The 14643-nt window shown below is 43.4% G+C and overlaps 1 protein-coding gene across 5 annotated transcripts; it reads right to left on the bottom strand.

Annotated features, from left to right (window-relative positions):
• Positions 1 to 243: 243 nt before the first annotated feature.
• TMEM219 (transmembrane protein 219) lies at positions 244 to 11962 on the bottom strand. 5 transcript variants are annotated; one of them, XM_063100546.1, is made up of 6 exons: positions 11865 to 11962; positions 10669 to 10870; positions 10389 to 10578; positions 3745 to 3974; positions 2154 to 2321; positions 244 to 418 (listed from the first exon to the last, which is right to left on the bottom strand). In XM_063100546.1, exons 2-5 carry the CDS (start codon positions 10831 to 10833, stop codon positions 2184 to 2186), a joined length of 723 nt encoding a protein of 240 aa, XP_062956616.1. In that variant the 5' UTR covers positions 10834 to 10870; positions 11865 to 11962; the 3' UTR covers positions 244 to 418; positions 2154 to 2183. The 5 variants fall into 5 exon arrangements, with proteins under 5 accessions (XP_062956616.1, XP_062956614.1, XP_062956615.1 ...); XM_063100544.1 differs by having other exon boundaries at positions 10669 to 10867; positions 11814 to 11895; XM_063100545.1 differs by having other exon boundaries at positions 11859 to 11893.
• Positions 11963 to 14643: the final 2681 nt, after the last annotated feature.

Raw genomic sequence — 14643 nt, 5'->3', positions numbered from 1 at the left:
TCCTGAAGAATTGCATGACTTGCCCAAGGTCAGACTGCGTTTATTTCAAAGCATTTCCAAGACTAGACCCCCCAACTAGCTGGAATTACCAATTTTATTTCATAGAAGAAAACAAGACAAAGTAGCAGAGCTGAGATCAAAACCAGGTGTTTTTCCAAAGCCACGTCACAACCGTGGGAAGAGCAGAAGTAGCAAAAGTCCTGCCAACCTGTATCCCAGACTAAAGGGTCAACAAGGAAAAAGGTCCCAAGCCTCCCAAGCTTGTCTAATCCTAAAGTTCTCATCTCAATCCAATCCCCAATAAACACCTTAGGCAACACTGGGAAAACAAGCCTTTTATTTCCCCCACATTCCAGCTCTTCACTTTTTGTAACATTGCTTTCAACTCATAACCAAGGCCCCAGAAGTTGATTCACACCTGGAGAGGAAAAAATAAAAAACAGGACAGGTCAGACAGCCCACAGGGGAAGCTCTGGGATGGATGCAGAAATTGGGGAAGGTGCAGAGGGACTGACAACTAAAGATAGTGACAGGCACTTAATCCCAATTAGGGTGGCTTAAGGACCCCAGGATCTGCCATGGTCCAGAAAGCCTTCCTTTCCCAGTTCAGAGCTGAGAGGGCTCCATCATTTCCTATCCCAGGTTAGGTAGCTGGGGCAGTTAGGCCTAGCCCTGAGCAAAATAAGCAAAGTTGATCTTGAGCTTCCAGTTCCTCTAGCCAGAGCAGTTCCCTGAGCCTGGGCTGTTTCTATTTCTCCCACAGTAACTTCCTAGGGCACAGCAGCCAGCTGAAGCCAAGAGCAGCTGGATGTGTAACATACAGCTCTAAAATTATACGAGACCCACATGACAGGACGAAGATTTTTTTGCAGAAATATTTTTTCTCCTTAATGAGTTGACACGTGAACTAGTTAGCCAATATGCCCCCCACCCACTCCTACTTTTGTGAAGTCGAATTCCCTCCAAAGATCTTGTTAGAAGAATCAACTTTTTCTTTCTTTCTTTTTTTTTTTTCTTTTGACCTGTAAGGGGATCGCAACCCTCAGCACAGTGTGGTCTGCACTACGCTCAGCCAGTGAGCGCACCAGCCATCCCTATATAGCATCTGAACCCGCAGCCTCGGCACTACCAGCGCCCCATTCTCCCAAGTGAGCCACAGGGCCGGCCCAAAAGAATCAACTTTTTCTGAATGCAACAGTGACTAAATAGAAAAGATAAGATGCATATAAAGTGCTATGTGCCCAATAAATGGGCATCATCAATTAGATTCTTATGAGCTGTTCAAGCTGAATTTTACAAAATTTCCATCATAAAACTGGGTATCAGAATTTCAGGACAAAGGTGAGACAACATGATTCATACCCAGAAGGAATCATCAAACTTGAAACCTCTTAACTCACCATTGTTGCCAAAAGCTTGGATGTCAACTACAGCTATGAGAGAATCTTAAAATCAGAATGTTACAGGCCGGCTCCTGGCTCACTCGGGAGAGTGTGGTGCTGGTAACACCAAGGCCACGGGTTCGGATCCTATATAGGGATGGCAGGTTCACTCACTGGCTGAGCGTGGTGCTGACAACACCAAGTCAAGGGTTAAGATCCCCTTACCGGTCATCTTAAAAAAAAAAAATAATCAGAACGTTACTTGAAAGCAATCACAAAAGATGATTCCATCTATATATAGTTCAAAAATAAGTAAAACCAAACCATATTGTTTAGGACTGCATACTTGGTAATAAACCATAAAGCAGGACAAGTAGCTACTTCTAGGGTGATGGAGGGCTTCCTTGGGAAGGGAGGGGCCGTGGGGAGCTTCTGGGTTTCCCGTAATATTCTACTTTTTCCCTGAGTGCTATTTAAAAGTGTCTACTTTATAATAATTTGACAAGCTGTACTTTTATGTTTTTTGGGCTTTTCAACATGAATGTTAAATATTTCATAATTAAAAAAATAAAAATAGTAAGAAAAATATCGAATACTGATGGTGTAAGTTGTTCCCAGCCTCTACAGGGACAGCTGTAGTTGAACAGGGTTCTCAGGGACTGAGAAGAAGCAATATTTGAGTGTGGATTCCAAGGAACTGCTCTACCCCAGTTACAACTGCCACCCCCAACCCATCCCCTGCTTCCACAGGACTAGAGCAAAGAACCTCACCTGAACATGGTGGGAACTAGGCCAGTGCCCTCAGAGCCGGGTTCTAGACCAGTGGGATTCCCGGCGTGGGTGGAAGCACACAGCAGTGACACAGCAGAGAAGGCCACAGAAGAGAAGCAGGAAGGAGCCCAAGACCAGCAGCCTGGAGCCACACAGAGCCAGCTCCTCCTAGGGGTGGGCACAGGGAGCAAAGGGGAATGATGGAGAGAGGGAGGGTGGGGAATCTTCCTGTGGGAAGGCATCTTGCCCTTAGCCCAAGGGCTATGGAGAAAAGCCTCCGGGATGTAGAGGACTCTCCACATCTCGGGAGCTACTAAAGGGAAATTATTATTTTTATACAAGCTAACATTTGTCTCAATGGCTTCCAAACCACTTTCTTGCCCAACCATCAACCTGAACCCCCATAATGACTTATCCACACTTAAAAGATGTGCAAGCAGTGCCAGGTCTAGAAACCTGGGCTTCTCTGATTCCAAGTTCCGAAGTCATGCTCTGCACAGGGTCTTTTCAAATGCCAGGGAAGCATATGCAGCAGCCTCCTAACTGACCTCCCTCCCTCCACTCAGCCAGTCTCCTCCACCCAGCACCAGTGGAGCATTTCTCTCTCCTCCTTAAAACCCTCAGCAGCCTCCACGGACTTCAGTGTCAAGTCTAGTGTCCTAGCTTGGCATTCAAAGCTAGTACTTCATGATCAGGGCCTGCAGTCTCTCCTGCCTCTTCTCCTGAGGCACTCCTGAGCCTCTCATCAAGGAGTGCCCCCAAAGGCTTAACACTTTCAATCTCTAGGTCTGTGTTCATGCTTGTCCCTTTGCCTGGACTGTATCTCTCCTCTCCTGAACCTCCTTTAGTGCCCTCCTTGCCCAAATCTTCCTCATTCTTCAAGGATCATCCTAATAGAGCAGAAGCAGTAGGTTGCAATCCTGGCTCTGCCACTTCACCAGTTGTGTGGCCTTAGGCAATTCACTCCTTCTCTCTAAACCTGTTTCCTCATCTGTAAAATGGGATAATGACACCTACCTCAAAAGGCTATTTTAAGATGAAATAAGATAATGAACCTGAAAACGCTATGTACATTATAAACTCCTATACACAATTCTCTTTCTTAAATGCCACCTTCTCTGTGAAGTGCACTCCATAAATGTTTAAGTTAGGGCTAACTGCTCCTTAATCTGTGTTTACATAACACTCTGCTCACATCTCTATGATAGCAATTAACCCATTCTGCCTCTTATTACCGCTTCTAAATTCCTTTGAGGTAGAGATCACGTTTTATTGTATTTAAAGACAATAGTAAACAGTAACAGCTGTCATTCATCAAATCTGTTACTACCAGGCATTGTGCTGAGCATTTTACAGTCATTCTCATGTAAACCTTATTTGTTGGAAATAATCAAAAGATTGCATCATGTTTTACAGATGAGGAAGCTGAGGCTCAGAAAGGTTCAGAGGCTTGCTCTAAGTCACACAGCCTCCAAGGCAGGGTTATAAAGCCTGTACTTTTCCTACTAGGTAAAATTGCCTTCAGGAACCTTCAAGACAGCATTCAGCGTGGCAATCTACCAAACCCTGACGACCAACCTGAGGCTCTTACCGAGGTGAGCAGCTTGGTAAGCACAAGGCCTTCGTGACTCCAGACCCTGACACAGTCCTCACCCATCCTAGGGCTCAGTGTGGCATTTCCTGCCCCCTCCTCGGAGCAGGATATGGGTGGCTGGCTGGTAGGCAGGATTCCTGGGGCAGCACTAAAATATAGGCAGGTTCCTAGGGTCCTTTCTTTGTTCACCCTGGCTGTGATGAGGACCATCTTTTCAGCAAAGGATCCTGTGAGAAGCACAGGAGAGGAGATGGAAGAAAATGAAGGGTACCATCCAACTTCAAACTTCTATTCATTTTGAAGGCTTCCTGTAATACAAGTGCTTTGGCATTGATTCTATTCAACAATGTACTCCATATACCATCATTTATATCATTGAGAAATGAAAATAACTGTGTATTATAAGCACAAATTAACTTAAATTAGCTTACAATCAATAAAACAATTATGCCAATACTCACAAGGTTGCAGTGAAATGGGCAGATACACATTGCTGATGTCAGTTGTACAAACTAGTTTGTCCTTTTAAAGAAAGCAGTTTTCCACTAGGTACCAAAATCCATTAAAAGGTTCACTCCCTATTTTAAATTAGCAGGGAAAGGATGGCCTATTCAGTATATGGCCTTGGGACAATTTCCATGTGGAAAAAAGTAAAAAGTTAGACTGCTATCTCACAGTATAAAATAAAGTCCAGATGTATTAAAGAATTACGCAAACTAAAAAAAGAAAAAGACCTTAAGTATTAAAAGAAAATAGACAAATATTTTCTAATTTTAAAGTGAAGAAGGCCTTCCTATGAAAGACACAAAACGTAAAGGGCTTTATAATGGTGAAGAGCAATAAAACTAACTTCATGAAAATTAAACACCTCTCTACACTGAAAGATACATTAAAAAAACAGATAGATTGGTTGAAATATCTATAATACAAGTAATCTATAAAAACATTTACGCTCTAGAATAAATCAAGAAGAAAAAGATAAATAACTTTAAAGAAAAATGAGCAAAGGATACAATCAGATGCTATGGTCTGAACGTCCCCTCCAAAGCTCATGTGGAAGCTTGATCCTCAATGGGGCAATGTTGAGAGGTGGGACTTTAGGGAGATGATTGGATTGTGAGGGTTATGCCCTCATGAATGGACTAATCTCTTCATGGATTAATGAATTAATGGGTTAATGGATGAGCGGGTTATGATGGAAAGGGCATCGGTGGCTTTACAAAGAGAGCGAGTGAGCACATTAGCATGCTCTCCCCCCTCACCATGTGCTATGGGTTGAATTGTGTCCCCCAAAGGTTCATGTATTAATCTCCACCGTAATAGTGTTGAGGGTGGGAAATCCTATTATGGTAATTGAAAGTGGGGCCTTTAAGAGATGATTAGATTGTGAGGACTATGCCCTAGTGAATGGATTGATCCATTCATGGAGTAATAAGTTGATGGTTTAATGGGTGGTAATAGGCATGGTTCTGATGACTTTATAAGGAGAGTGAGTGAACAGGTTAGCTCTCTTGCTCAGCCCATTTGCCACATGATTCCCTGTACTGCTGTGGAGAGCCACCAAAAAGAAGGCCTTCACCAGATGTGTTCCCTGGTCTTTGGACTTCCCTGCCTTCAAAAACTGTAAGAAAAACATTTCTTTCTTTCTTTTTTTAAAATAAATTACCCAGTTTCAGGTATTCTGCGTAGGTAACAGAAATGGACTATTACACAATACCTGCACCTCCCTGGGGACTCTTCAGAAAGTCCCTATGAAGAAGGCCCTCACCAGATACACCGCCTGGACCTTGGACTTCCCAGCCTCCAAAACCATAAGAAATAAATTTCATTTTCTTATAAATTACCCAGTTTCAGGTATTCTGTTATACATAACAGAAAATGGACTAACACAACAAATAATCCACATATGACTTGAAAATGTCCAATAAACCCTTAAGAAGAAGCTCGGCCTCACTGGGAATAAGGAGAAAGTACATTAAAACAATCAGGTAATTCTTTAACCCATTAAATTGGTAAAAATTAGAAAGATTGATGATAATGAGAATTGTTGAAGATGTGAGGAAGTGGCCATTCTCACTTGTATATGACAATTTAGCTGTATCTGTCACAATTAAATGGACAAGAGAGGGACTGAGAGGATGCCCAACACACTGTGGACTTCTTTTACATCTGCTTTGCATACTTCTGCATGGTCTGAATCCAAAACAAAATGAATTTGTACAGTAAAAAAAAAAAAAAAAGCCCATACCCTTTGACTCAGTAATACCACTTACAGAAATTAATCCTAAGGAAAGGACTAAAAGGAAAAATACAAAGTATACCAAGATGTTTACGGTGATTTTATCAAAATCATCAAAAAGTAGGAAACAATAGAGATATTTAACAGGGAAAGCATTAACAAATGATGGCCTAGCCACTTAATATATCAATTTATGGCCATTAAAATAATAATGTTGGGCTGGCCAATTAGCTCAGTTGCTTAGAGCATGGTGCCGACAATACCAAGGTCAAGGGTTTGGATCCCCATATAGGCCATCTGCCCCCAAAATATATATATAATAATAATAATGTTGAAGACCATGTAATAATATGGAACACCACTTACACGTAAGGGAAAAAAGGGAAATACAAATTGGTATACACACCACAATTGCAACTGAAAAACATACATGTAAAATTCTATTAGAGAACTTCTCCCCTTTCTTCTACACCACCCACATCGAATCAGTCCCACACTTGCAACATCTCTCAGATCACACAGCTGTCTCAGCTCAGCTGTTCTTATCCTCTCTTTATTGTAACCACCTTGTAGCTAGTCTTTCTGAGTCTGGACACATTCCTTCCAGGCAATCAGCCAATAGGGTGTGATCTTTCAAAAAAGAACAACAAAAACAAAATCCTGTTACTTTCCTGATTAAAATCTTTGAGTTTGCCCAATGTGCTGGATAAAGTCCAGCTACCTAGCCTGGGCACACAAGACCCTCCATAGGTTTCTGCCTCCTTCTTTTTTTTTTCTTTTCTTTTTTTGTCTTTTTCGTGACTGGCACTCAGCCAGTGAGTGCACCGGCCATTCCTATGTAGGATCCGAACCCGCGGCGGGAGCGTCGCTGCGCTCTCAGCGCTGTACTCTCCCGAGTGCGCCACGGGCTCGGCCCTTCTGCCTCCTTCTTTAGACCATCACCCACTATTCATTCAAATTCCTTCCGCTGCAGCAGCCCAACTCAACCCCTGGAAGTTCCTAAATATGCCGTAGTGGTTCCATCTACATGTCTTTGCATATGCTGTTCCCTCTGGCCAGATCTGTTCACTCCTAAGCATGCCCCAAGCCTCAACTGAGGCACTGCACTCTTACCAAAGCCTGTCTTTGGTATTCCTCCTTTACAGACTTCTGGGTACTCCCACTGTATCTTGTGTTATACTTCACACATTGAACGGTATTTCCAGGGCCTGCCCATGGCTCACTTGGGAGCATGGTGCTGATAACACCAAGGCCTCGGGTTCTGATCCCTATAAAGGGATGGCCGGTTTGCTCCTGCTTTACAGACTTCTGGGTACTCCCACTGTACCTTGTGTTATACTTCACACATTGAAAGGTATTTCCAGGGCCTGCCCATGGCTCACTTGGGAGCATGGTGCTGATAACACCAAGGCCTCGGGTTCTGATCCCTATAAAGGGATGGCCGGTTTGCTCACTTGGGAGAGTGTGGTGCTGACAACACCAGGTCAAGAGTTAAGATCCCCTTACCAGTCACCTTTAAAAAAAAAAAAGAGAGAGAAAGAAAGAAAGGTATTTCCATCTATTACCATCTGTATCCTAGCTCGACTGTGAGCACCTTGAGGGGAAGGCCCATGTATTGAAGATCGCTGTATTCCCCATGCCTGGTACATAGTAGGTACTCAATAATTGTTGCATGGATGATGCAATCATAGGTAATTGTTTTCTCCACAGGAATCTTTGATATTTTTACTTTGTTTCTAACCATTATTAAAAAAATAATAATAATAGGGCTTCTTTGCAGAAGCAAAAATTAACAAGCTGATCCTAAAATTCATATGGTAATTCAAGAGATCTGGAATAGCCAAAACAATCTTGAAAAAGAAGAACAATGTTAGAGGACTCACATTTCCTTCTTTCAAAACTTACTACAAAACTACAGTAATCAAAACAGTGTGGTACAAGCATAAAGATAGACATATAGACAATAGAGAAGAACTGAGAGTCTAGAAATAAACTCATACATTTTTGGTCAATTGATTTTCAATGGGGAAAGGATAGTCTTTTCAACAAAAGGGGCTGGGACAACTGGAGAGCCACATGCAAAAGAATGAACTTGGACCCCATCCTCAGACCATGCACAAAAATTAACTAAAAATGGATCAAATACCTAAATTTGAAAGCTGAAACTATGAAATCCTTAGAATAAAATAGAAGAGTAAATCTTAGTGACCTTGAGTTAGGCAAAGCCTTCTTAGATATGACACTAAAAGCACAAGCAACAAATAAAAAATACATAAATTGGACTTCATCAGAATTAAAAACTTTCTGTGCTTCAAAGAATACCATCAACAAAGTGAAAAGACAACTCACAAAACGAAAGAAAAGATCTGCAAATCATTCATCAGTTAAGGGACTTGTATCTAGAAAATAAAGAACACTTACAATTCCATAATTAAAAAACAAATTACCTAATTTTAAAAATGGGCAAAGACTCTGAAAATATATTTATCCAAACAAGATATACAAATGGCCAATAAGCACATGAAAAATCATTACCAATCGCATTAGTCATCAGGAAAATGCAAGTCAGAACCACAGTGAGATATCATTTCACACTAAGATGGCTATAATCAAAAAGACAGATAATAACAATTGTTGGTGAGGATGTGGATAAACTGGAAATCTGATGCTGGTGGGAATGTAACAGGTTATAGCCAATCTGGAAAACAGTTTGGCAGACCCTCAAAAGATAGAGTTATATATTCCATCTGAAAGTATATTCTCAAGAGAAATTCAAACATATGTCCACAAGGCCGGCCCGTGGCTCACTCGGTAGAGTGCGGTGCTGATAACACCAAGGCCACGGGTTCGGATCCTATATAGGGATGGCCGGTTTGCTCACTGGCTGAGCGTGGTGCTGACAACACCAAGCCAAGGGTTGAGATCCCCTTACTGGTCATCTTTTTGGAAAAAAAAAAAAAAAAAAAAAACATATGTCCACAAAAAATGCTGACATGAGTGTTTATAGCAGCATCGTTCATAATAGTCAAAAAGTGGAAACCCGAATATTAATCAAATGATGAATGGGTGAATAAAAATTTAGAATATTAATACAATGAATGTTACTGAGCAATAAAAAGAAATGAAGTACAGATACATGGATGAACCTTAAAAACATCAGGACAAGTGAAAGAAGCCAGTTACAAAAGACCATGTATCATATCAAACGTCCACAGCAGGCAAATCTACAGAGACAGAAAATAGATTAGTGGTTGCCTAGGGCTGAGAGACTGAGGAGGAAAGGGAGAGTGACTGCTAATAGCTGTAGGGTTTCTTTTTGGGGTGATGAAAATGTTCTAAAATGGATAGTGGTGACGGATGCATACTTTTGTAAATATACTAAAAGCCATTAATTTTACACTTTTTTTTTTTTTTTTGACAGCTGGCCAGCACAGAGATTGAACCCTGGTTGTTGGTGTTATCAGCACCACTCTCTAACTATAATTGTACACTTTATTTATTTTTTTATTTTTATTTTTTTGGCAGCTGGCCAGCATGGGGATCCAAACCCTTGACCTTTGTGTTACAAGCATAACTGTACACTTTAAATATGTGAATTGTATGGTATGTGAATCATAGCTCAATAAAGCTGTTACATATTTTTTTAAAAGTAAAAAGAATAGGGGAAAATGTCCCAAGTCTGTAGACAATCAGACACATTCCTTATTCTTGTTCTTTGTTCAGATTCATGTACATCTGGGCACACGTAGACCTACCCCCCCACCCCCATATGTGACTCAGGAGAATCTCAGAATGATAGCAGTGATGGAAAGGACCTCAGAAGTCACAAAATTCCACCTTTCTTTCCTCTTTCTTCATCTCCCTATTTTTTACATAAGGAACCTGGGGCCAAAAGTCACACAGGAAATAATGGCACCCAAAGACTTTCTCTTTTTCTCATTTGTCATTTTCCCAGAAGACTATAAGGTTGTTGCAAATTGATGGTGTCTAATATTTTCCTGTATCCTCTGTAGCACACAGAACTGTGCTAAGCACCTAACAGGCAATTAAGATACTAGTTTAATTGAACAGAGCATGCTTCTCTGAAATTCCTGAGGAAAAAGAAGATGCCTCTAAGACGAGGCAGGTATAGGATGAGAAGGAACACTGAGTCAAACCTAGCCCATCTCATCACACCTCAAGGATAAAATCAAAGAAACACAGAACTAGAAGGGGAAAGAGAAAACATTTACGGAGAAGCTACACTGTGGGCATCACGTTCACTGAAAGTTTCTAATCTTCATTACAGCAAAAGCAACTAAGGCCCGGGGATGTGCCCAAGGTTGCCAAGTCAGTGGAGTCAAAGGCAGGGCCCAGTCTTGAGTGTTATGATGCCAGACCCCACAATCCTCCCTGATCTCACCTTTCAGTCCCATCTGACTACCCCGGACTGTGGCTTGGAATGTCTGGGTTTTGTTCCTGTCTGGACCATCTCTGAAGTTCAAGGTGGTCAGTAAGCCCACGACGTGAGACTCTTGCCACTTCCCTGTGGCTGTCCCATTCATGGGGCACAGGGTCAGCTGGCCAAAAGATCTAAAAAAGGAGACCCAGTCCTGTGTGCAAAAGGAGAGTGGGAGAGAGGTGAGATGAGATTAGCAGCAAGAGTAGGCCTTCATCATCAGGATGAACAGAAGGGTACTTACCTGAGGGATGTCAGGGCTGCGCAGGCCAGTCCTGTGGGTAAGGAGGAAGCCACCAAGACCCAGGCCAGAGAGGCCAAGAAGCAGCAGGATCAAGGTGGCACAGACCAGAGGTGGGTGGTGGGTCAGACATAGATGCAGGTTGTGCCCTGCCTGGCAGTTGCCCATGGGGAGCAGAGGGGTCTGGGCGTCCACGCAGAGCCTGCTGGAGGACAGGGAGGGAAAACGGGACAAGATCCTTCTGGTCAGAGGGCACTCACCCATTTTATGCAAAGGGAAGCTAAAGCTCAGAGAAGACAAGGGACTTGTTCAATACCACGCAGCCAATTAGTGGCAGAGCCAGGACAAGAATCCAAGGCTTTTGACTCCAAAAGTTAATCTCCCAGCACCACTCAATAAATGTTTGCTGCATTTCATTTCGGAAGTAATCAAGGCAGAAGCAGAGCAGAGAGCTCTGCTGAAAAAAAAGGAAGCTGAAAGGGAGAATTCTCAGCCAAAGAAATAGGAAGCAGCTGCTTTGGGGCTAGGGTTTGGCTGAGCCCAGACAAGGGAAGTGTCTGAGGAGAACTTCGCCTTGGAGCTAAGTAGCTAGGTCCGACTCCCTCCCTGCTACTCACTCACCAGCTATGTGAGACCAGGTCAGTTAACCCTTGTGAGCTTAAGAACTGTGAAATGAGAGCTCTAGGAACACCAAGTAATGAAAATTAAACGTGGCTGATAAAGCAGTCTGCATGGTACTTGGCCTTGGAGGAACTCAATAAATGTCCATTTCCTCCCTCTCCTTCATACTGATCCTCAAAACCAGGTGAGGCAAGGCAAAAATACTGTGGGTGAAACTGAGGCTCGGGGACTTCAACTTAAGAGTGGTAAGGTCCAGGTCTGAAACCCGTCTCCTGCTCCACGTGAAGTGCTTTTCCTCACGCAAGAAGCGACAGCCTGATTAAAAGGAACATCTGGAAAGCGAGGAGATAAACATATAGGGTGGGGGGAAGAGGAGGGAGCCACAGAAATGCAGGTGTCACAAATGCTCAGCCTCCCATCCCGGCACTTCCGGAAGGGAAAAAAAGGAGGACGGACAGAGCCTGAGGGTCAGCGGCCGCGATGCACCTGGGCCCCCATCCCCCACCCTTCCTGAAGGATCTCAGCACCCGTGGCCCGTCCCGGTCTGGGTGCCGGGCCCGCCCGCCGCTCACTCTCACCGCTCCGAGCCGGGCGGAGGCCGGCGCCCCCGCCACGTCACGCGTGGGGCCGCGAAGGGGCGGGGTCCGTGCTCGGCTCTCCCCCCCCCCCACCCGCGGCAGGCTCGCATGCGCAGTGGCCATGCGGGCGCCTGCCTCGCCCCTCCGAGTCAGGGCGGGGGCGTACCAAAGGGAAATGCAGCGAAGGGGCAACGTGCAAAGAATAACTCCGCGGGAGGTGACAGAACCGGAGAGAAGCAAGGGGGCTAATGCTGGAGACCCTGCAGAATCCTCCAATCTCCCTCCGGAGGGGCGAGGGGAGAATTTCAACGAGAATCTCGTCGCCGGCGTCGTTCTGTGGCCAGTCACCCACCCGAGCCAGTAGCACAGCCCAGCGGCGCCCAGGTTCCGGGTGAGGAGCAGGGGTCCGCCCGGCGGGGTGGAGCTCCCGCTTTAGGACTCTGCCCTTCTGGGCTGGGAGTGGTGTTTGGGCTCCGCTCTTCATTGAACCCCGGTAATGCTTACTGTCTACACCTCACGGTAGACTTTTAGCGACTCCTCAATGCATAGGATTCTAGAGCTCAAGGCTGCTCAATAGTGATCATCTCATTTCACTTGTGTCCACATTTCAGAGATGAGAACATCTTACCTGAAATACCATGACACATGGAGCCAGGAAGTCATGGTTCAAATCCTGTCTCTCTCCATGCCCCTGCATAAGCCACAACCGTGCTCTCCCAGGGACTAAGTTTACCTCTCTATTAAAGGGATCATCCTAGGTTAGATGGGAAGCTTCAGAGGCAAAGTCAGCTTCAGAGCACGTATCTAGCACTGGACACATGCTGCTTGAAACGGAATCTGAGGATATAACTTAACTGTGGCTTTCTTAAGGCAAAGACCATATCATTCTGTACCACCAGTCGTGAAAGTGTATGTCACAAAACCTTCACACACATGGTCAAATGATTTTTGACAGGAGTGCCATGACTATTCAGTGGGAAAAGGCAGTCTCTTTCTGTGCATCAAATAACACAATCAACAGAGTGAAAGGCAACCACAGAATGGGAGGAAATATTTGCACATCATATATGAGTATCTGATAAGGGGTTAATACCTAGAATATAGAAAGAACTCCTACAACTCAACAACAGTCACAGAAAGAAGCAACCTGATTAAAACCCAAGGCAAAGACACCTGAACAGACCTATCACATGATAATTTCTGCCTCTTGGTCTCATCCCCTAATACTCATTTACTGTTCCTCAAAAGAATTGTCTATGTTCCCCACCTCCCCTCTCCCCTATGAAAATAGGTATATAAGCTTCCCCACTGGGAAACTGGGAAGTTACTATCTTGTGATTCCCCCATGCATTGCCCATCCCCAGCAGTTAAAATTTGTTATGCCTTCTTTAAAAAGCAAAAACAAAAATGGGCAAAGGACTTGAACAGACATTTTTGAAAGAAGATACACAAATGACCAACAATACATGAAAAGATGCTCAACATCACTAATCATTAGGGATCAAAATGACAGCACTTTTTACCCATTAGGATGGCTACTATCAAAAAATCAAAATAAGTGTTGGTGAAGATGTAGAGATATTGGAACGATTGTGCACTTTTGGTGGAAATATAAAATAGCGCAGCTGGTATCAAAAATAGTATGGCAGTTCCTAAAAAAAATAAAAATAAAATTACTATATGTTTTAGCAATTCCACTTCTGGGTATATATCCAAAAGAACTGAAAGCAGAGTCTCAAAGAGAGATTTGTATATGCATGTTTATAGCAGCATTACTCACAAGAACCAAAAAGTGGAAGCAACCCAAGTGTGCACTGACATATGAATGGATAAACAAGGTGTGGTTTACACAACATATAATGGAACATTATTTAGCCTTAAAAAGGAAGGAAATTGTGGCTGGCTGGTTGGCTCAGTTGGTTAGAGCACCACCATGTAGCACCAAGGTCAAGGGTTCAGATCCCTGTACAGGCCAGCTGCCAAAAAATAATAATAATTTTAAAACAGCCATGGGGGAGAAAATTGATGGCCCAGTCTCCTCGAGTATATAGCAGGTGCTCTACAAATGCCATTGATTGGCTTAATTGAAATTCCAAGCATAGAAAGTGTTTTCTTCTCAAAGGAAAAATAAACGTGGCTGATAGAGAATCTTAGCACCTAAGAACTGGAAGGCACTTAATAACTGAGCAAGTTCAACAACACCCCGCCTCCCCAATTTATGTTTCATATTCTAAACTGAGGTCTGGAGAGGTTCAGGGACTTGCCCTAAGTCATTCCACCAATTAAGCCTCAGCCAGAACTTGAGCCCAAGTTTTCCAACACTGAATCAATTCTCTTTCCCACTAAATCCTCCTTGCTCAGTCCTGCCAAAAGATCTCTCCCGACCAACTACATAGGTCTCTGCCCATTAATGCCCCAGTCACACCCAGCCCAGCTTGGGCCAGCGAGTCAACATCTCCCTAATTTTGGTCTCCCCAGCCAGGACTTCAACTCCTAGAGTAGTACGAACTTACAAGTTCCAGGTCTTTTCATAGTTTAAACAAAGTATTCACTCAATAAATATTTGTTGGTCAATTTATTTTTTGTACAGGTAAGTTTTCCTGAGTTCAACCTTCAGTGTCATTTTAAAGTTGGAAACATGTCTGTCCATGCTTAAACATTTGTGAAGTTTATGTTAAAACCTAAAACAAAGTTTGTTCAGTCAACAATTTTTTTTTTGGTAACTGGCTGGTAAGGGTATCTGAACCCTTGAGCTTGGTGTACAACTTTCTTAATGCAT

The sequence above is a fragment of the Cynocephalus volans genome, chromosome 6, assembly GCF_027409185.1.
Source record: "Cynocephalus volans isolate mCynVol1 chromosome 6, mCynVol1.pri, whole genome shotgun sequence".
Taxonomy (NCBI): Eukaryota; Metazoa; Chordata; class Mammalia; order Dermoptera; family Cynocephalidae; genus Cynocephalus; species Cynocephalus volans.
Note: the sequence above shows the minus strand (reverse complement) of the source record. Positions and strands in the feature narration are given on the sequence as shown.